At 46.2% G+C, this 23,287-nt stretch overlaps 1 protein-coding gene and 1 non-coding gene across 2 annotated transcripts; both read left to right on the top strand.

Annotated features, from left to right (window-relative positions):
- Window positions 1–16,758: 16,758 nt before the first annotated feature.
- LOC135278146 (U6 spliceosomal RNA) lies at window positions 16,759–16,862 on the top strand. Its single transcript, XR_010345703.1, has one exon. It is a non-coding gene; the product is annotated as a U6 spliceosomal RNA (small nuclear RNA).
- Window positions 16,863–19,130: 2,268 nt separating this feature from the next.
- LOC105719681 (small ribosomal subunit protein uS3) lies at window positions 19,131–19,977 on the top strand. Its single transcript, XM_012455871.3, has one exon. It carries the CDS (start codon window positions 19,160–19,162, stop codon window positions 19,889–19,891), a length of 732 nt encoding a protein of 243 aa, XP_012311294.2. The 5' UTR covers window positions 19,131–19,159; the 3' UTR covers window positions 19,892–19,977.
- Window positions 19,978–23,287: the final 3,310 nt, after the last annotated feature.

Raw genomic sequence — 23,287 nt, 5'->3', positions numbered from 1 at the left:
GATGTTCCCCAGCCTTGAATCCGGAGGCCCTTTTCTGTGCAGATGTTTCTTAGCAAGGCAAACAAGTGCCCCTAGAGGTATTAGAATGAGAGGCTGGCCGCTTGAGTTGCATGGAATGAGTCAAAAAGCAAAGTTGAATAATTCTCCTCTGTGGACAAATTCTCATCTCTTTAAAAGTGATTACACTGAGATTTGATTCTGAGGGGTGCACCCTCTTCATAGAAACATGGCCTACTCCTTCCTGAGAGTTAATTGCAGGAGCTGTATGGATTTCTCTAGCTCCAGATGATAGAGAAGTCTTCTATCACCTTGAATTCTATCCCTTAGCAAATGTCAGCAAAGATTGAAGCAGGCAAGCTCTCAGTTTAATATTGTTAAATACACAAGTTCAGGTGCATCTGTGTATACACACATCTGTGTATACATGGCACATTATTAAGATGGGTATAGCTATATTTCAACTAGGATTCTCCCATTATCCCACTTTGCTAGTGATTTTTTTTTTTTTTTTTTTTTTTTTGAGACGGGGTCTTACTCTGTCATCCAGGCTGGAGTGCAGTGGCGCCAGCTCTCCGCAGCCTTGACCTCCTGAGCTCAGGTGATCCTCCCACCTCAGCGTCCCCAGTAGCTTGGGCTACAGGCATGCACCACCATGCCTGGCTAACTTCTGTATTTTTTGTAGAAATGGGGTCTCACCATGTTGCCCAGGCTGGTCTCAAACTCCTAGGCTCAAGTGATCTGCTCACCTTGGCCTTTCAAAGTGCTGGAATTACAGGCATGAGCCATCACTCCAGGCCCTTTCTAGTGATTTTACTCTTCATCACTGTCAGGTCTCCATATGCAAGCCTGGAGCCTGAAAGTCTGAAGTCCTGCTTGCCTCGGCTAATGTCTCACCCAACTCTGCCTGCCATCTTAACTGTTCTTATGATAATGTAAATACCTCTCACCCAACCCTGCCATTGTAACTGAACTTGTGGTCATGTATACTCCTTGTCCGTAACCCCCAATCACTGTAACTGATCTTATTCTGCAACACCCCTGCCCCCCAAAAAACTACCCAAACCTATAAAACCAACCCCATTGCCCTTTGCTAATGCCCTTTTCGGCCTTAGCCCACCTGCACCCAGGTGAATAAACAGCCATGTTGCTCATACAAAGCCTGTTTGGAAGGTCTCTTCATTCAAAGCGTGCATTTTTTCCAACAATCATGAAGTATATTCTTATCATTTTAAGTGACTAAATAAAGGTAGTGTCTTCTTTAAAGATGAGATGGGGCTAGGCGTGGTGGCTCATGCCTGTAATCTCAGCACTTTGGGAGGCCAAGGCAGGTGGATCACTTGGTCAGGAATTCACGACCAGCCTAGCCAAGATGGTCAAACCCCCGTCTCTACTAAAAATATAAAAATTAGCTGGGCATGGTGGTGGGCACCTGTAATCCCAGCTACTTGGGAGGCTGAGGCAAGAGAATCGCTTGAAGTTGGGCAGCAGAGGTTGTGGTGAGTGGAGATCGTGCCACTGCACTCCAGCCTGGGTGACAGAGACTGTGTCTCAAAAACTAACAAACAAAAAAAGATGAGATGGGAATGTGATCTAGTCATATCAGAAGGACTCTAATATGGATTCTAACATGGAACTAGGGTCCTTCCTCATGCAGGACTATGTCCATGGAAGCTCCCATTCACCTTGGCTGGTGTCCAGATAGAACCTCCTCTGGATGGAAGGCAGGTCTTGGCACTCTCCCAAGTTGGGCAACACTTGCTTGGTCCCCAGTATTGGTGAAATCATGAGCCAAAGAAGGTCCCTCTGCCTCTTCCAGCAGGTAGTACAGCTAGAGCTCAAGTCTATTCACTAGACCAGTGTCACAAAGACACTTTTCTAGCATGTTAGGTCAGTACACAGTGTTTAAACATCAAATATGAAAGTCTACACACAGTGTAATCTCAACTCTGTAAAAAAGAATCCATAGGCTAGGTGTGGTGGCTCACACCTGTAATTCCAGCACTTTGGGAGGCCGAGATGGAGAGAATCGCTTGAGACCAGGAGTTCAAGACCAGCCTGGGCAACACAGTGAGACCCTCTCTTCTACAAAAATATTTAAAAATTAGCCAGGTAGGCCGGGCACAGTTGCTCACACCTGTAATCCCAGCACTTTGGGAGGCTGAGGTGGATCACCTGAGGTCAGGAGTTTGAGACCAGTCTGGCCAACATAGTGAAACCCCATCTCTACTAAAAATACAAAAAAATTAGCCAGACGTGGTGGTGTGCAGCTATAATCCCAGCTATGCAGGAGGCTGAGGCTGGGGAATCTCTTGAACTTGAGAGGCAGAGGTTGCAGTGAGCCAAGAATGCACCATTGTGTTCTAGCCTGGGCAGCTGAGTGAGACTCTGTCTAAAAAAAAAAAAAAAAAAATTATCCAGTTACAATGGCCCATGCCTATGGTCCCAGCTACTCAGTAGACTGAGGAAGGAGGATCGCTTGAGCTCAGAGGCTCTAGGCTACAGTGTTATGATTGCACTTCTGCACTCCAGCCTGGGAAACAGAGTGAGACCCCGTTTCAAAAAAGAAAGGAGGGAAACATCCTGAAAAATTAGCTATGGTGAACTCTAGCTAATAGAATCATAGCTGGCTTCTTAAATTATTTTTTCTAGACTTCTCTGTGATTTCCAAATTTCTTCAATGAGGCTATTACAAGTTTTATAGTGAATCACTTTCTGATATTGTACTCTCCAACAATCAGCTGTGTACTGAGTTGCTAAGCCCACCTTTGGCCCCTGTCATCCCCCTAAGCAGGCCATTAAGGAAGTCACCCTGGAACGGACATCTGGAATTTGGTCTGTCCATCATCCATGGCACCTCTTGGGAAAATTAACTTTCTCCATTCCCCACTCCTGCCCTCCACTATTAAATAAGTGCTGCCAATAAAGTTGCCTAGCCAAAGGGCAGGCATGAAACCAAAGCTGGCCAATCCGACTCTCTTCTGGGAATTTGATCTTTAGCAGAGAAACATAAAGCCTGAAGATGGCTGGAGCTGATTCATTCTGACAGTGCGCCCTAAGAGACTACACGTTAGTTACTACCCTGTTCCATCATTCTTAAGTTGATCCCTGGCTTTTCTTTGGGCCTGAGAGTTCCATCATATCTTTCCAATAAGCTCCTAGTCAGTTACCCAGTCAGTTTCTGTTTCTCGTATTTATAGAGCTCAACTGAGATGACAGCTTGACCCCCTGGATCCACCCACAGAAGGCATTCCAGGCTGACCTTGCAAGTCAGCTGTGGCTCCAGTGGACATTGTTCCACGCAAGTCCAGCTCCTGCCTCTTAACCCAGATCCAGCAGCATCAGGGCAGCGGCCACTCCTAAAGACCCTGTGAGTATGGGTCAATGACAGTGACCCACACTAGGGAAAATGGCTGGAAATCCCCAGGAAGACTCTTACATGGACACCGTCCCTGGAGCCAGAGAGGCTTCGCTGGTGCCAGAATCTCAGAACTTTAGCTTTGGAAAACCCAAGTCATGCAGATAGCTTCCTACTCAGGTAGAAAATCTCTGCTAGAGTACCTTGGGCAGATACGTATAGAAGAAATGAGAGCGTATATATGGGCTGAGATGCCCTCTTACTGGTGTGGATAACCAATACGCCTATGACCATCCATACTGTAGTTAATTTTTTCTCCCCCTTTTCTCCCCGGCCCACAAGGTCTTTAGCAAATATCTTCCTGCTAAATACAGCGAGGGATAAGGAGGAGGACGGTGTTGGTATATTCTCTTGCAGCTGCACCCAACAGAAGTGAACCTGAGGGTCCAAGTTGCTATAGAGGAAGGTTGCTTTTGCCTGGCAGGGTCTGAAAGCTGGAGAGCAGTTTACAGTGTGTTTTCCTTTTGCTTTCAGCAGATCATTCAGATACTGAGACAGAGTCATGTGAGTTTTACATACCAAAAAAATACATGAATAAGTTCCTCAACTCTCTTAAAATTTGAGGAGTAGGCCAGGTGCAGTGGCTCACGCCTATAATCCTGGCACTTTGGGAGGCCCAGGCAGGAGGATCACCTGAGGTCAGGAGTTCAAGACCAGCCTGGTCAACATGGTGAAACCCTGTCTCTAATAAATGCAGCTAGATCTGGGTTAAAAGGGAGGAGCTGAACTTGCATGGGACAATGTCCACTAGAGCCACAGCTGACTTGCAAGGTCAGCTTGGAATGGCCTTCTTTGGGTAGATCCAGGGGATAAGCTGTCATGTCAGTTGGATTCTTTAAATACAAAAATTAGCCAGGAGTGGTGGCACGTGCCTGTAATCCCAGCTACTTGGGAGGCTGAGGCAGGGGAATCTCTTGAACCCAGGAGGCGGAGGTCACAGTGAGCCGAGATCACACCATTGCACTCCAGCCTGCGTGACAAGAGCGAAACTCTGTCTCAAAAAAATAATTTTTTTTTTTGAGGAGTAGATGGGGGTGTTAGGTTGACCACTCTGATTTGCCCAGAACTGAACCCATATCTGGAATGCAACTTGCATTCCCCACTTACAAGCTCTAAGGGTGGTAAGGAGTGTTTTTTGTTTTTTGTTTTTTAAGAGACAGGATCTCGCTATACTGCCCAGGGTGGCCTCGAACTCCTGGCCTTAAGTGATACTCCCACCTCGACCTCCCAAAGTGCTGGGATTACAGGTGTGAGCCACTGTCTGGCCAGAAGTCTCATTAGAAGTCCTGAATTCTTTGTGACAGCTTTAGTTTCTTCTCTTTCTTACCCTCTCACCTGCACTTGCATGTTTTTCCCTCCTTCCTTTCAGTTTCATGAATTATCCAAGAAAAATCGTTAGTGGCTGTCTAGATTGTTCTCGATGAGAACAGAGACCCAAAAAATTGTCTTCAACTTCACACTAGAGTCATTCAAACATAAGAGCACACATTTTCATGTCCACCTAGGAACAGAGAGTCTTGCTTCCGTCACAGCTAGTGGCCTGATTAGCTTGAGGGAGTTGAAAAAAATATTAAATTCCTACCACTACCACCACCACCACCACAGCTGCCTATCTCTTGAAAGATGTTTACTCGACTGATAATGATATTTCACATTTAATGAGTGCTTGAGTCAGTGCCAGGCCAGTCCTCACAATGACCTCATGAAGTAGGACGATCATTGTACCCATTTTATAGACAAGGATGCTGAGGCAGAGCGTCCACACAGGAAGTGGCTCCACCTGGGCAGTCAGCACTTCGTCTTGGAAGAGCAGTGACCCTTGAGAAGAAAATGTCTCTTGGCTTTGACCTTAAAGATGAAAAAGAAATTGAACTCAGACATGAGGATTTCAGATTCCCTGCTTCGATCATGATCTGCACACATAGAGCTGGACTTGCTGCACGTTTTGTTGAGATGGAGTAAAGTGCCTTTCTGTTCCATGACACCCCTGTGTCTTGCCTGCAGCCACCTTGTGACGGGTGGGGCTGCTTCCTACATGCCCCTGCTAGTGATCAACACCTCCTCTCTCCTCTTGGCAGTAGAAGTTTTCCTCTTTCCCAAAGGAACGTTTCTCGCCAAGGATGCTTTCCCTCGCATGGCGGGGATGCTTATTTTGTAGAAGAGTATCAACCGTCTTTGTCAATGCATACCAAAAATTCAGAACAAAACATCCTCACAGAGGAGAGCCATTCTGCCAGGGCTTCTCTGCATGGGGAATGGATTTTCTACCCACATTTTTTACCTCCAGCTGGGGTTGCTTTTAAGCAGAGAACATGGAGTCCAAAACCCTCTTTTTACCTGCTGTTCTGTCTGACTCAGCTTCCTAAGTAAAGCTCCCAGGAGATGAGGTACATTCTGATCAATGACTCCTTTTCAACTCCCCTCAGGGAAAGAACAAGGTGGGGGCTCCTGGTGCTAAAAGCTGGAGAGAGGACAAGACCCAGGGTCCCTGTGAGTGGTGGGACTGGATGGCCCTAGGAGGAGGAGGGGCAGAAATGAAGACAGACGGCAGCGTGAATCCCATCTTCTCCATCTCATTTAGGGTCTCAAACTTCTTGGTGTCAAGACCCCTTGACGGACATCCTTAATAATTATCGAGGACTCCAAAGAGCTTTTTGTGATATGGGTTTTATCTATCAATATGGACCATATTAGGAATTAAAACTGAGAAATATACAAAATATGTGTTCATTTAAACATTAATGGCAGCAAACCCATTACATCTTAGCACAAATAACATTTTTTATGGGAATTATGTTTTTTAAAAAATTGAGAACAGGGGCACTGTTTTACATTTTTACAAAGTTTTCTAGTGTCTGGTTTCACAGAGGGCAGCTCAAATATCTTCTGCCTTCAATCTATTGCAATATGTTTTTTTGGTTTAAATACAGAAGAAAATCCAGCCTTACACAGATATGCAATTGGTGAAGGAAGGACCTCTCAGACCCCTGAAAGGGTTTTGGGGATCACATGTTGAGACTCGCTGCTTTAATTCAGAGTCCTAGCTGCACAGTGCCTCAAAGCCACAATGACTTTGCTTTTCCTAAAGCAATTCAGTGTCACATTGCACAACTTTGTTACAGAGCTTTTGGGAAATCTATCTACCCAGTAATTCCCTTCTTTAAACTGAACCCCTACCCACAGGGAAGGTTGGGAGGAACTGTGACAGGAATCCTCCTAAAACATGACCTACCCCGCCCTGGGGGCAAGTTTCTGCACCAAGAGAGAACCCAACAACCGCTGGGCCAACCAGGTCCTCTCTTCTGGGAACCTGGCATTGGGGGACGTGGGCTGTGGGGCATTGAACGCAGAAAGCAAGGCTGCAATTGAGAACCAGCCTCTGTAGCTGCAGAGCCCTGGGTTCTTCACAGCTTCTAGGGCCTGCTCTCCAATGAGGGTGCTCCTGGCTGTTGTTTTTGTTTGTTTATTTTGAGATGGAGTTTCGTCCTCGTCACCCAGGCTGGAATGCAATGGTGCAATCTCGGCTCACTGAAACCTCCACCTCCCGGGTTCAAGCAATTCTCCTGCCTCAGCCTCCTGAGTAGCTGGGACTATAGGCACCTGCCACCATACCCAGCTAATTTTTTTGTATTTTTAGTACAGATGGGGTTTCAACATGCTGGCCAGGTTGATCTCGAACTCCTGACCTCAGGTGATCTGCCTGCCTCATCCTCCCAAAGTGCTAGAATTACAGGTGTGAGCCACCGCGCCTGGCCTGAATGTTAAATTTAGAAATTCTACTCTCTGACTGCAATCTGCTACTCTCTAACTTCCTCATTCCCTTAATAACACACTGATTTTTTTTCTTTAAACTTAGGGAGGACTTTCGTCTCTAAACACTTCTCTTTCACCTTCTCCCAGCCTGGGAGCTCTTCCTCACCCCTCACCACCTCCCACCAGGCTGGGTTCCATGGGTCATTCAGATTGGAGGTGGGTGTGGTGGGGCTGGGGACTGTGGGAGAAGTTCCCAAGGGGAAAGTGAGTACTGACGACAGAGGTGAGACACACCTCGCTCTTTCCGCCTCAGTGCCTTCACAAAGCTGTTTCTCTGCCATCCGCCACACTCTGACCCCTCTCCACTCAGCTAACCCCACTCACCGTTCAGATCTCAACTTGAATACCACTTCCCTGGGGTCAGCCTCTTCTGTTCACCCGTAAGGTGCCTTTAAGTGCCCGGGCCTTTGTTTCATAGCAGGCGTCGTGGTTGTCATGGCTTACTTACTTGTCCGATTCACCCCTAGCCAGTTTCTAGACCTGCTCTGCATATCCACATCTGCAGTACCCAGCATAGTGTCCTTGGCTCAGTGGGGATGGATGAATGGATTGATGGGGAACAGGTCAGAGCCTGTGCTGATGGGGAGAAGCAAAGAGGGGTGAGGCAGAGCTAGGGCAGGCAGGGCATCTGTCAGGATCAGAAAGGAAGGTTTGTGTTCCTGAGAGCTCCGCTGGGCACCCGTCCTTCCTCCTGCCCCATTGGTTCCCTCTTGGCTGGAGTTGTCAAAACTCTGCACAGAATGGGACCAGCTTCCTTCCTGCCTTTCAAGACTCTGAGCCAGGACACACCCTTTTGGAGGTTTCCAAGGATTCTCCTACTGCTAGCACCTTCAAGGAGACAGTGCAAGGGGCCTAACAACTCCTGTCCTAGGTAGGACCTATGTGGATGCTTGCACTCAGTCCTACTTCTCTATTCATGCTGACGTGTGAGCGGTTAGATGGGCAGGATAAGAATGAGTGATTTGAATAGATGTATGGTAATGTCGCTGACACACTGAACCACTGCACTCAGGTTACATAAACCACCCTCCCCCGCCACCCCTGACACACAGAGCGCTCCTGGATTATCACCCTTGAGACTGTTTTTATTGTAAGTAACAGAAAACTCCATGAAAAATGGACTAGACAATAAAAAGAACGTATTAACTTACATAATTAACATACAAAATCCACTTGTCTGTATATCCGGGAGGCAGGCATTGTTTGATCAAGACTCTAGCTCATTTCTCTGCCCTCCTCTGTTGGATTTCCTCCTGCTTGTAGACAGCTGATAGCAACAACCAAGGCTACACGCTTCCTGGGTTACGCCTGATGAGAGACTGTCCACTCCACAACTGTCAGAGTCCTGAGCTTCATTCTGATTGCAACCCTGCTGCATGCTCACTCTTTACTGCTGTAAAAGGTCATTGCTATTATTATGGTGCTCAGCGGGTCCTTTACTAATTTATTTACTCATACTTGAATGGAAAATTTCAGAGTCTGTGTTTCCTTATGGTTCTATCTTTGGAAACAAGTCTGATGGCCACTGCCTTTCTCCCTGCCAGAGTCAGAATCTGGCATCAGGGGTTTCCAGGGCCCCCTGGGAGAAGTCTACTGTTGCCTAATAGCTATGTGGCTAACAGTGCCACTGCCAGCAAGAACACTCCTTTACTTCACAGAAATCACCCCCTTCCTGTTCCACCATCCTAGAGGGCTTGAAATGCCTTGAAATTCTCTCCCTTCGGAGTTGAAATACCACTTCCCTGAAAATAAAATGCATCTTCCTCAAGTGCCTGTCACATGGTGTTATGGACTAAGTTATGTCCCCTCAAAATGTATGTGTTGAAGACCTAACCCCCAACGTAACTGTATTTGGAGATGAGACCTTTAAAGAGGTATTAAGGTTAAATGAGGTCATAAGGGTAGGGTCCTAATCCAGCATGACTGCTGTCATTATAAGAAGAGGAAGAGGCCGGGCATGGTGGCTCATGTCTATAATCCCAGCATTTTGGGAGGTCGAGGCAGGAGGATCACTTAAGGTCAGCAGTTCAAGACCAGCCTTGTCAACATAGTGAAACCCCATCTCCACTAAAAATACAAATAATAGCCAGGAATGATGGCGCACACCTGTAGTTCCAGCTACTCGGGAGGCTAAGGCAGGAGAATAACTTGAACCAGGAAGTCAGAGGTTGCAGTGAGCTGAGATGGTTCCACTGCACTCCAACCTAGACAACAGAACAAGACTCTGTCTCAAGGAAAAATAAAGAGGAGGAGGAGATGCCAGGAATGTATGTGCACAGAGAAAGGCCACACCAGGACACATCAAGAAGACAACTGCAGCTGGGTGCAGTGGCTCATGCCTGCAATCCTAGCACTTTGGGAGGCTGAAGTGGGTGGATCACCTGAGGTCAGGAGTTCAAGACCAGCCTGGCCAACATGGTGAAACCCCATCTCTACTAAAAATACAAAATTAACTGGTGGCAGGTGCCTGTAATCTCAGCTACTTGGGAGGCTGAGGCAGGAGAACCGCTTGAGCCCAAGAGGTATAGGTTGCAGTGAGCTGAGATGGCGCCATTGCACTCCAGCCTGGGTGACAGAGTGGGACTCCAACTCAAAAAAAAAAAAAATTAGCCAGGCATGGTGGCAGGTGCCTGTAATCCCAGCTACTCCAGAGGCTAAGGCATGAGAATTGCTTGAACCCAGGAGGCAGAGGTTGCAGTGAGCCAAGATTGCACCACTACACTCCAGCCTGGGTGACAGAGGGAGACTCTGCCTCAAAAAAAAAAAAAAAAAAAAAAAAGACAACTGCCTGTAAGCCAAAGAGGGAGGCCTCACCTCAGGAGACACCAAACTCCCTGACACCTTGATCTTGGACTTTCAGCCTCCAGAACTGTGAGAGATAAATGGCTGTTGTTTCAGCCACCCAGGCTGTGGCTTTTTGTTTTGGCAGCCCAAGCTGACTAATACACATGGTTACAATCCAGTCTCTCAATAGGATAACCTGTCGGCACCTGTGTGATGATAGATCTTTAACAACCAGCTCTCCAAGGACAAAAGACCTGGTTTGTAGGATTTGTCAATTACCATGGTGTAAATACTTCCACTATGGCCAGTTTCAAGTTATTGGTGTGATATTGCTGAATATCAGGTTAAAAAGAGATGTGTACCATTGGCTTTTGTGAGCCAACGCAAGCTGGCTGCAGCATGCCACTGCTTGACAGCCAATGCCAGGAGCAAATATTTTTAGTAGCACATTGTGTGGCAGGCTCTCATTTGCTTGTTTTTTAAAAATAAAATGGTATTTTCCTAGCGTGGCTTCATCCCCACCCCCAAAAGCACTCACACACCGTGGATGGGGGTTCTCAAGACAGGAAGGGACTTGAAAATACGGCAGTCCATGTTTTCTACTGTCTTTCCACTCTTTGCTTCTCACACCTAATGTGCTCAGCACGTTAATGGGACATAGGAACTGAGTTGTACAAAGTGTCTGGCTTTTATTGCACAGCCAAGCCGCTCTCCGTGAGGGCCAAGAAGGGGAAAGATATTTTCCTCAAACCCGGGCTCTGCATTTTCGGACGGGTTGTTCCCCCATCACCCCTTGCAATGTTTCTTCAGTTACACAAATGAGGAATTTCCCAGAAATCTCTTCTTTCCTTCCCATTATTTACCTAACACATTTTAACTTACTTGGGGAAATGTGTGCTAATTTTATTTCCATGATGGGTTTTACATCTCTCCCAAGAACAGTTTTTAAAAGTGCTTGAAATTCGTAACTGAGCATCATGGTTCCTTAGACACAAATTTGAATGATTAATTGGATATTTTCCATTCCACAAGTCAGGCTGTGCAGAGCCTGCTCTCTGCCTCCGGCTCCTGCTAACTGTGAAGAATCGGCTTGTCCGTGTACCCGGCGGCCAGCAGCATCTCCATTTCCTTTACTGTGAACTCTTCCTCTTTTTGAGTGATTCCTAGCCGAATTCGAAAGGAGCCCCTTTCCCCACCTGAAATTCTTAGCTCCTGCTTCCTTTGCTCCTCCCCACTTCCTTAGGTAACTGGGCTCTGCCTTAGGCAGGCTGCTGACTTTTGGTTTGGAAACGCAGGCTTGGCCATTAAGCATCAGCTCCTGGCGCAACAAAAGCTGATCTCTGCAAACCTGCGAAAAGCCCGCTCCCAACAGCACAATCAGTGAGCCCTCCGGCCCAGCCGCTTCCGCCTCGGGGATTCCAGTATGGCCGCATTTTGGTGATGTTGCTGCAGGTACTGCGGGATAATTGCAGGAAGCTCTTCTTTGAAGACGGGGAACTATGCAGAGGTGTGCCAACAGAAAGAGCCGATTGCGCAGGTCTCTTCCCAACTCCACGTTCAGTGACGTGATGCTGGTGGCAAGGAAATCAGCAAACATTACAAATCAGGGCGTCCCCCGCCACCTCATCACACCCTGGAGCAGCCTCCTACTACACGGCACTGGAAATACCCCTTTTAAAAAATCCCTCACAAGAGACAGCAGCCTGTGAAATTAGAATCTTCTGCATCCCACCCTCCTCATCATTTTCTGGAAGCTCCCGGTGCTAAATGGGAGCCAAGCAATTAAGAATTGCACAGCCTCTTTTGAAGGGACGTCCTTCTTTTCAGTCCTCATTGACTGCCTTCCCCTTGCTAGGCCCTCTGGTGTCCTCCACGAGCTCAGGTTCACGCAAAGCCCCTGCCATCGGAGCTTTCGCTTCTTTTCTTTACATCGACTTCTCTGTAGGTTTATTTCTAATAACTTCATGATCCAACAGGCAGTCCTGACTGTTCACAGTGGTTCCCAAAGCCCAGGGAGGATCGCTACACATACAGATGTCAGGGTCCAGCCTCCAAGCCAATCAGTGGCACAGGAATCTTGTGTTTTTAGTCTGCTCCCCAGGTGGCTCTGGTATAGCCAGCCCAGCTCCAGGCCCGGGGTTGGGATGGCAATCGGAAACCACAGCAAAACCATCTGCAAATGAGTATGCTATGCTCTTCCTCAGCAGCTCCTGAGAGTTAGGACCCAGCCCGGTTGAGGCTGCAGGACTCACCCGGCCTGTTCTCCTGTTCAGGGCTGACAGGCAACCTCTGAGGGCTTCCGCTCTGTCATCCTTCAGCCCACATGACATGGGGAGTGTCAGTGACTTTCCTGATTACCCAGGGATGCAAAGGCTGGCTCAGAGGTACAAGAGGGGGTGAACTGATTAACTGCCTCGTGAAAAGCTTAATTGCACATCGTTTTCTAATTTGTCATTTCCAAATGAAGCATAGGCTGCTAGGTGAGCTCAGCTGCACTCATTCCAAGGTCAGACCCCGCCCCCTGCTTTATTCCCTGAGTGACTCACAGTTACACCCCACCCCCATGCTGATGATGAGGGGGTGGCCCCCATCTCAGTGGCTCCCAAACTCCAGGTTGCAAATTAATCACCTGGGAGCTTGTTAAAATTCAAATTCCTGGGTCCCTGCTTGGGTTTCTGTTTCAGGAGGTCCAGGGTGGGGTCCAGGAACCCCCTTGTTTAATAAGCTCCCCAGGTGAGTTCATTTATGCAGCTCGTTCTGCTTCAGCCAAAATGTCTTTCCTGAAGTCTGGTCTCCTTAAGGGTATTCGCTTCCCTGAAGGAATTCCTCTGGAGTAACAATGAATCAGCTTTTTCCTTAGCTCCTTTTACAAATAAATACCGTTTCAGAAGTCCAGCCATGTAATTCAGCGGAGGAAAGTGACTCATGGTGGGGGCCATCTGGCCAGCCACACTTCTACTGGGAACACTGGGATATGGTGAGTGACGGGGGGAACTCCCAAGCCAGTGGGCTGTTCCCTCGAAGGGAAGGAGGGCACAGATGAGGGCAGAAAAGGACTCCGTACACGGAGCTGGATGGAATGTTCCCCACCAGGGTTAATTTGTGCAGTTTATTTTGGTAAGGGTAATCTCCAAATTAAATGTTTTAATTATCAAAATTACTTATGCATTTCTTTTGAGAAAAGAGCATATCGGAACACAGTATCCACTCCCCAGAGGGGCAAATGCTTTGCTTCCTGGGAAGTGGGTGTCTGGAGGAGTCCATTTTAATTTCATTATAAACCCGGCTTGAGAAATCAGGGTCTGGGACTGACACGTATTCCCAGCCAGCTGTGACTTAATGAGCACAATTCAAAGCTTGGAACCTGCTAGCCACATCCATATTAATATGTCTGTGGGAAAAAACAACATCAGAGAAAGTGACAAACTGCTATCCTAGTATTTGAAATGCATTTGAAATGATTGTTAAATGGCTAACACAGCGAGCATCACTTCGAGGCAGCCCAGCTGTCTGGCCTCTGCTCCCGTCAATAACACCCCTGGTAGGAAGAAGCTGTTTCGCACAGATCAGCAAGTCCCGACTCCCAGGGGCCAGGTCAGCAGGTTTGGTATCAGAGGTGCAGCTGTGTTCTGAATCGGATCCACCCCCCAAACTCTGGAACCTGGAAGGGCCTCTCCCCTCCTTTTATCTTGAATTGTTTGTTGCATAACCATCAGAGTCATTATGATCATAATAGTCTTTGTGATTCTGATTTTCTCAGGCAGAAGTACATGAAAGTAAGAAAAATGTCTTGTTCGAACATTTTGAGATGCTAAAAATAAAAGGTGCTGGGTAAGCCTGTGGTGTTAATAAGTACAAGGCGAGAGGGTGGGTGTGGGTGGCAAAGACAAAGGAAATGCAGCCAGAGTTTTGACATTCAAGGAGAACAAGCCACCTGCTACCGCTGGGAAGAGGCCCCTGGGCGGAGGAGCAGGTGCCATAGTATGTGTGGGTGGGGGTAAGGCTCCTTTCGGTTCTGGAGAGCAGGGCATGCAGACCCTCAAGGTGAAGGTCTTTGCATCCCCCTAAACTTGTACTCTGCAAGTGTGTTTGCACTCTGCAAGTGTTTGTTGCCGCTGTGTTGCTGGGAGGTAGTCCTGACTCAGAGCCTGGACTCTGAAATCCCACAGATCCTGCCTCCTCCACTTCGTTTAGAAGAGTTTCAGTTGGGCCATGGGCCTTGATTTTTTCATCTGGAAATGGAATTAAAATACCAATTTCATTGGGCATTTTCTGGGAATTAAATGAGAACATTTAAGTACATACTTTGTGTCAGGGTCTGGCACAGAGTAAGCCCTCAGTGGTTCTTACTCCATCTCTGACACACAGCTCAGTAGCATGGAGTTTCCAGGTTATTCCCCAATTAAAACCATCTTTTCATGCATGTTATACACTCATTCTCTGAGACTAATTGAGCAAGTGAGTCAAAGAGGGGGATCATTTTGCTTTGAGCTGCACAAACCCTCTTATTCATTTTCTCTTAAAGTGGTGTAGGTGGTGGAGGGATGGAGGCAGCAAACCACCATGGCATGTGTGTACCTTTGCAACAATCCTACAAGATCTGCACATGTACCCCAGAACTTAAAAAAACCTGGTATTGTTCAGACTATGTTCCCTGCAATCTGAGAATTCCTTGTAGAATTCTGTAAACATTTGCTTTCAATTTACATTCTTTTGTATATTTTGCCAGCTTTAAATGGCAAACCTTTATCAAATTAGGTTGTAATTTTTTGTAATTTGGTCTTCGGATCTCTGGAGTGGCCATAAGCCAAGCTAGCCACTCTGTAAGAGAGTGCTAGTGTAGGAGATGGGGGTGGGGGGTGGGGGTGGGTGATGGTGAAGTTAGGTTCAGGTGTGTGCATCAGGCAGTCCACAATGGGGAAATGAAATCAAAATGTATGATACATATTACTTATAGGTCCCAGAAAGGTTGGGGTGCCAACAGGAAGTCTGTAGGTGGTGGGGCGCACAGCCATCAGATGGAGGGAGGGCTTTGTGTCTTTTTTGAGTGGTTTTTGAGACCAAAAAAACACACAGCTCTGTCACCCAGGCTGAAGTGCAGTGTCGTGATCATGGCTCACTGCAGCCTCAACCTCTCAGGCTCAAGTGATCCTCCTGCCTCATCCTCCAGAGTATCTGGGAACTACAGGTGCATGCCACCACACCCAAACTAATTTTTAAATTACTTGTAGACATGGAGGGTCTCACTGTGCAGCCCAGGCTGATCTCAAACTCCTGGCCTCAGGTGATCCTCCTGCCTCCCGATGTGCTGGGATTACAGGCAGGAGCCCCTGTGCCTGGCTGAACTGTCTTTATTAAGGTTCATGGGCCTTACCCCTTAGGCTTTTCTATAAGGATTGTGGATTGGCTTGTTTAAAGAAAAAATAAGAAATGGGAGGAACCTATTTACATGACTCTGGCATTGATCATTAGGTTTATTAGGGCCAGCAGCTCTGGGCTGTGTTGTGTTTTGTGTCAATGGGATAGAACAATGGGGCTATAGCACAAACAATCACACCTGAAGGGGAGGATGTAACTAGGCCAAAGGTCATGGGTATGACTAGGTTTCAGATAACTTTGTCAGGCCTAAAACTAGACACCTCGGCAGGAACTATATTAAGCAAATTTGTGATGTTATTTACATGAATAGCTCATTTAATCTTCACAATTATCCTATAAAGTGGGTACTATTGTTATCCTCCTTCTACAGATGAATAAACTAAGGCACAGAGAATTAAGCAGGTTTTCTAAGGCCATGAAGCTAGAAAATGGCAGAGCTGAGGTTCGAACCCAAGGAATCTTGACTCCAGAGCCTTTCTTGGTCACTATTTTACATGCTGTCTCTAAAAACTGTAACAAACACATGCAAACACAAACTTGCACATTCAGATGTTCCATATCAGATTGTGACTTGGTGGAGACTACCACAGCACAAACCAGAGGAGGAAAAAACCTCATTCACCCGTTCATTCAATGAACGAATGTTTATCGAGTCTGTATTCTACACTGCCATGACCTTCCTGTAACTACACGGGTAAGAAACATCATAGCTCTACCCTCATTTCTTTTTTGTTTTGTTGGAGATGGAGTTTCACTCTTGTTGTCCATGCTGGAGTGCAGTGGCACAATCTTGGCTCACTGCAACCTCTGCCTCCTGGGTTCAAGCAATTCTCCTGCCTCAGCCTCCCAAGTAGGTGGGATTACAGGCATGCAATAGCACTCCCGGCTAATTTTGCATTTTCAGTAGAGACAGGGTTTCACCATGTTGATCAGGTTGGTCTCGAACTCCTGACCTCAAGTAATCCACCCACCTCAGCATCCTGAAGTGCTGGGATTACAAACATGAGCCACTGTGCCCAATATCTACCCTTATTTCTTAAAAATATTCGGATCTTGGCTGGGCTCAGTGGCTCACGCTGTAATCCCAGCACTTTGGGAGGCTGAGCCAGGTGGATCATCTGAGGTCAGGAGTTCGAGACCAGCCTGACCAACATGGTGAAACCCCGTCTCTACTAAAAATACAAAGAATAGCCAGGTGTGGTGGCACACGCCTGTAATCCCAGCTACTAGGGGATGCCGAGGCAGGAGAATTGCTTGAACCTGGGAGGCAGAGGTTGCAGTGATCCAAGGTCGCGCCACTGCACTCCAGCCTGGGCAAGCAAGGAGACAGAACAAGACTCCATCTCAATAAAAGAAATTTAGATCTGGTTCTCACTTTAGCAGCACACATCCTCAAGTTGAAATGATACACAGATTAGCATGACCGCAGCCCAAGGATGACATGAAAATTCATGAAATGTTCCATATAAAAAAGAAGTGGAAAAAAAATTCAGGTCTGTACTTACCCATTCACTTAAAATCAAACCCAGCATAATAGTGAGCTGTGCAGTAACTGGCAAGTGAGGGCACTGGGTGGTAAATAGAACATATTCATCATTTGAATGTTGATTATGATTTGGATGCTACTCAATGGACTTGTATTCATGACAAGACATGTTGGCAGTAGATTCCATTTTTAAACAAAAATCTATTGCTTTTTCAAACATTTAGATTAGTTTAATTGAAGTATATCCTGAGAGTACCAGCAAGTAGTTAAAGGCTGTGACCATTTGCAGTCACACATAGGTGGGAATCAGGATTGTACTGATTCCATGTAACAGAACCATCAGACAGGAGGAAACACTTGATTCTGAGGCCTAACTAAACCTAATTTAAATTTTTTATTTTTAGGCCAGGCTCAGTGGCTCATGCCTCGATTCCCAGTACTTTGGAGGCTGAGGCAGATGGATTGCTTGCGTTCAGGAGTTTGAGACCAGCCTGAGACCTTGTCTCTACAAAAAATTTTAAAAATTAACCAAGCATGCTGGTGCGTGTTTGTAGTCCCAGCTACTCAGGAGGCTGAGGAGGGAGGATTGCTTCAGCCTGGGAGGTAGAGGTTACAGTGAGCTGTGATTGTGCCATTGCATTCCAGCCTGGGAGACAGAGTGAAACCTTGTCTCAAAAAATGGTAACAACAAGAATAATAATAATAATAATAATTTTTTTTCATTGGGAGAGGGAAACATTTTGATTGAGGTTCAAAATTGCTGTTCCCTGTTATCAAAATCTATTGCAAATGTTCATCTGTTAATACTAATGCGTAATGAAATTTTATGTATTTCAACTGTGAAAATGTCTTTTTAGACAGATAGGTACTACCAAATACTGATAGCAATTTATGAGCATATAATTTTAATTAAGCATATTTATTGCTTAGAAGGCATTTACAGAATCTCCTCTGATTGTTCTTCTGTATCCTTTGTAACAAACTGATAAACTTAAGTGTTTTCCTGAGTTCTGTGAGCCATTCTAACAAATGATCGAACCCAAGGAGGGGCTTATGGAAACCTCTGATTTATATCCAGTTGGTGAGAAGTGTAGGCGGCCTGTACTTGCGACTGAGACCTGAAGTGGGAGCCCATCTTGCAGGACTGAACCCTGAACCTGTGGGTTCTGATGCTAACTCCAGGTAGATGGTGTCAGAATTGATTTAAATTTAGAACAAGCTGGTGTCCACTGGAGAATGGATGTGTGGGAGGAAAAAACCCTACACATTTTGTATCAGAAGTGAAGTACAGAGTGAGTGTGAGTATAGAGAGAGAAAACTTTGGTTTTTCCTATTATTCAGCTTGTAAATGGTGAAGCTGGATTACAACACAGAATGACTGGCCCCAAGTCTATGTTCATATATTATTTTTTATATTTGTGTCATAGTCTATGAAGTGATTTTATTTTTTACTTTTATTTTATTTATTTTTTTTAGATGGAGTCTCACTCTGTCATGCAAGCTGGAGTACAGTGGTGTGATACTGACTCATTCTAACTTCCCCCTCCTGGGTAGTTAGAATGATGAGGTGGGGTTCAAGCAATTCTCCTGCCTCAGCCTTCCAAGTAGCTGGAATAATAGGCACACACCACCACACCTGGCTAAGTTTTTTGTATTTTTAGTAGAGATGGGGGTTCACCATGTTGGTGAACTCCTGATCTCAAGTGATCTGCCCACCTCAGCCTCCCAAAATGCTGGGATTACAGGTGTGAGACACCATTCCTGGCCTGATTTTATCTTATTATTTTATTGTATTTTAAGATGAAATCTTGCTCCTGCCCAGGCTGGAGTGCAGTGGCGTGATCTCAGCTCACTGCAACCTCTGCCTCCTGGGTTCAAGTGATTCTCCTGCCTCAGCCACCCAAGTAGCTGGGACTACAGGCATGTACCACCATGCCTGGCTAATTTTTATATTTTTAGTAAAGATGGGGTTTCACCATGTTGGCCAGGTTGGTCTTGAACTCCCAACCTCTGGTGATCTGCCTGCCTTGGCCTCCCAAAGTGCTGGGATTACAGGCATGAACCACTGCGCCCCGCCAGCCACTGTGCCTGGCCTGATTTTATTTTTAAAACCACTTTTCCTCCATTTAATTCATCCTGAACATCATAAAGATGATTCTTGAAAAAATGCTCTAGCTTCGCTTAGACGTGTTAAGTCAGGGCATGTCTGCTAAGGTTCAGGCAAGCATTCTCCTTAAAAAAGCAGTTTATCGCTTTTCCTTTCGGCGGAGCGCGGCGGCAAGATGGCCGTGCAAATTTCTAAGAAGAGGAAGTTTGTCGCTGATGGCATCTTCAAAGCTGAACTGAATGAGTTTCTTACTCGGGAGCTGGCTGAAGATGGCTACTCTGGAGTTGAGGTGCGAGTGACACCAACCAGGACAGAAATCATTATCTTAGCCACCAGAACACAGAATGTTCTTGGTGAGAAGGGCCGGCGGATTCGGGAGCTGACTGCGGTAGTTCAGAAGAGGTTTGGCTTTCCAGAGGGCAGCGTAGAGCTTTATGCTGAAAAGGTGGCCACTAGAGGTCTGTGCGCAATTGCTCAGGCAGAGTCTCTGCGTTACAAACTCCTGGGAGGGCTTGCTGTGCGCAGGGCCTGCTATGGTGTGCTGTGGTTCATCATGGAGAGCGGGGCCAAAGGCTGCGAGGTTGTGGTGTCTGGGAAACTCCGAGGACAGAGGGCTAAATCCATGAAGTTTGTGGATGGCCTGATGATCCACAGCGGAGACCCTGTTAACTACTACGTTGACACTGCCGTGCGCCATGTGTTGCTCAGACAGGGTGTGCTGGGCATCAAGGTGAAGATCATGCTGCCCTGGGACCCAACTGGTAAGATTGGCCCTAAGAAGCCCCTGCCTGACCACGTGAGCATCGTGGAACCCAAAGATGAGATACTGCCTACCACCCCCATCTCAGAACAGAAGGGTGGGAAGCCAGAGCCGCCTGCCATGCCACAGCCAGTCCCCACAGCATAACAGGGTCTTCTTGGCAGCTGCATTCTGGAATCTGGATGTTGCTCTGTAACGACCTTTAATAAGATCTTGTACAAAGACAAAAAAAAAAAAAAAAAAAAAAAGTTTATCATTCTTGTAGCACCTAGAAGATGAATTTGCTTTTAACAAAGCAGAGTTGGCTGGGTGCAGTGACTTACGCCTGTAATCTCAGCACTTGGGGAGGCCGAGGCAGGTGGATCACAAGGTCGAGAGATCGAGACCATCCTAGCCAACATGGCAAAACCCCATCTTCACTGAAAATACAAAACTTAGCTGGGCGTGGTGACGTGCATCTGTAGTCCCAGCTACTCAGGAGGCTGAGGCAGGAGAATCACTTGAACCCAAGAGGCAGAGGTTGCAGTGAGCTGAGATTGCGCCACTGCACTCCAGCCTAGGATGAGGCAGGAGAATCACTTGAACTGGGAGCCAGAGGTTGCAGTGAGCTGAGATCATGTCACTGCACTCCAGCTTAGTGAGTGAGACTCTATCTTAAAAAAAAAAAAAAAAAAAAAAGCAGAGTTACTCTTCCCTGCTTTGAAACCGTAATGGAAGATCACAAGGTCAGGAAATACGATGATTCATGTTGATACCTGTGTTTGTAAAGATTTTTTAGGGGAAAAAATCACATTCCATTTTTTCAGGTTTAGTATAAATGGTTACTTGATAACAAAAGTTATAGCTCTGGTTAAGAAGATAAGAATTAGAGGTTAAAAAGAAACTATAAAATAGACTAAATTCCATTTGTTGAGTCTTATTAAATTGGCATCATTCTAAAACATATAAGCAAAGATTAATAGTTTGACTATGTAAAAATTTTAAACTCCTTTGTATGAAAAACAACAGGAGCCATATATAAAAAATAACAAACCAACTGAAATATTTGTGGAAACAAACCAATAGTTAATATACTTATAAAACACTCCACAAACGAATCAGAATAAATAAACTCCCTGATGGGCAAAAGCAATTCACAAAAGAAAATTAAACATATAAAAAGTACTTGACCTCACAAGTACTAAAAGGAATGAAAAATGAAGCAATAACAAAATATTCTAGAGGAGGTAGTATCCCTAGGACACTGCACCATCCCTAGCTGGTTTCCCTAAACCCAGCCTACACCTTTGTACCTTTCTTTTATTAGATATCCCTCAATTGCCCAGGTTGAGTGTGCCACCTGTTTCCTGTCTGGCCCTGACTGGTGCTGGCAGGATGTATGACATCAGAATCTAAATTCTATTTATAAGAAAGTTAATTAGCACCATTAGGTATAATAGCAAAAACTCAAAACAGCAACACATAACCAAAATAAGAGACTGGTTAAGCAAATTATGGTACCTCCATATAGAATATAAAAATATAGATGGGTGAAGTGGTGTGTGTCTGTAACCCTAACTAGCTGGGAGGCTGAGGCAGGAGGATCACTTGAACCCAGGAGTTCAAGGCTAGTCTGAGCAACATGGTGAGACCCCCGCCTCAAAAACAACCAAAACAATATAAAAATATATTAACAATCATCTCATTAATATTGAAACGATGAAACATACACAGTATATGCCTAAATTAAAAACACACAAAAATCAGCTGGGCACAGTGGCTCACACCTGTAATCCCAGCACTTGGGGAGGCTGAGGCAGGTGAATTGCCTGAGGTCAGGAGTTTGAGACCAGCCTGGCCAACATGGTGAAACCCTGTCTCTACTAAAAATACAAAAGTTAGCCAGGCATGGTGGTGGGCACCTGTAATCCCAGCTACTTGGGAGGCTGAGGCAGTAGAATCTCTTGAACTTGGGAGGCAGAGGTTGCAGTGAGCCAAGATCGTGCCACTGCACTCCAGCCTGGGTGACGGAATGAGACTTCATCTTAAAAAAAAAAAAAATCACAAAATTATATATATAATAATGTCCTATTTAAAAAATTTAATGGGAAAAACACTAAATCATATATCATGTTACATTTTAATAGTATATAAATATGTGCTTACATTTACATATCTTATATATAAAACAGTATATGTGTTATATATAACATACAAGATTTATAATATACTGTTACATTGATATATACTATGTATACTATATATAGATTTATTGATTCATTATATTATAATGTCACTTTTTATAAAGAATTCTCTACGTATCTACGTGTACATGTTTATGTCATGCATCTGTTGTATAAACCACATAATATACATGTTACAAATCACACATATATACATGCATGAATGTACAACACTCTTGCACGTGTCATCCAAAGTCACTCAGTCCTCTGGGACTGAAATAAAACCGGTTGTATCCTCCAGTCCACGTTGATGTAAAGTACAAAGAACAGTGTCCTCCTCAAGTTTATCCAGATTCCCAGGGGTTTACTGCTGCCTCTGGACCATGGGGTTCATTCTCAGACCAACCAGACTTAATTTTTTTCCCTTCTCTGACCCAGCTCAGAGGTGGGATTCAGCCATTTCTCCAAAACCACCTTTGTAAGGAAAATGAGCATGTGGCAGATGTTTCCTTTCTTTTTTTCTTTTTAGAGATCGGGTCTGGCTCTGGTACCCAGGCTGGTCTTGAACTCCTGGTCTCAAACAATCCTCCCACCTCGGCCTCCCAAAGTACTGGGATTACAGGCGTGAGCCTGTACCACGCCCAGCCTAACGTTCTCCCAAATGTTTAGAGCAGCACAGCGTGGATGCCTCTTGCGTAGAAAGCCCAGGCTGCTTGCAGGGCTCTGGCTGCTGGGGCGGGGCGGGGCGGGGCAGGGCCTGCGAGCTGCGGTGTTGGCGCCCCTCCAGGCTGGCCCTCCCGCTAGGATTTCGTCACTTCAATGTGTCCCCCACCTTCCCATCTTGTGCTACACCTCCTGGCATTACAGACGAGACCCCTTAATGACTGTGACAGACATCCGGTCTGGGACAGAAGATAACAAGGAGAAAGCCCCACCAGTCCATTCTCCCGCCGCCGCCAGGAGGAGTGAGAACGATGCCAGCACAGCTCAGCACACAGCACACAGCACAGCGCACAACACAGCACAGTGCACGGAGCACAGCACATAGCACGCAGCGCACAGTGCACAGCACAGAGCGCACAGCACAGCACACAGCGCACAGCACAACACAGAGCACAGTGCACAACACAGCACAGCGCACGGAACACAGCACACAGCGCACAGCACACAGCACACAGCTCACAGCACAGCCCAGCACACAGTGCACAGCCCACAGCACAGAGCTCACGGCACAGAGCACCGCACAGCACATAGAGCACAGCGCACAGCACAGCACAGAGCGCACAGCGCACAGCCTACGGCACACAGCACAGAGCGCACAGCACACAGCACAGAGCCTACGGCACACAGCACAGAGTACACAGCGCACAGCACAGAGTAC

Source organism: Aotus nancymaae, unplaced genomic scaffold (genome assembly GCF_030222135.1).
Source record: "Aotus nancymaae isolate 86718 unplaced genomic scaffold, 86718_ANA_hifiasm-v0.15.2.pri h1tg000036l, whole genome shotgun sequence".
Taxonomy (NCBI): Eukaryota; Metazoa; Chordata; class Mammalia; order Primates; family Aotidae; genus Aotus; species Aotus nancymaae.
This window is presented reverse-complemented; position numbering and strand designations above follow the sequence as displayed.

Excerpts from the sequence above, each read along its gene's own strand:
- LOC105719681 (XM_012455871.3), top strand. The coding sequence starts at position 19,160 with ATGGCCGTGCAAATTTCTAAGAAGAGGAAGTTTGTCGCTGATGGCATC.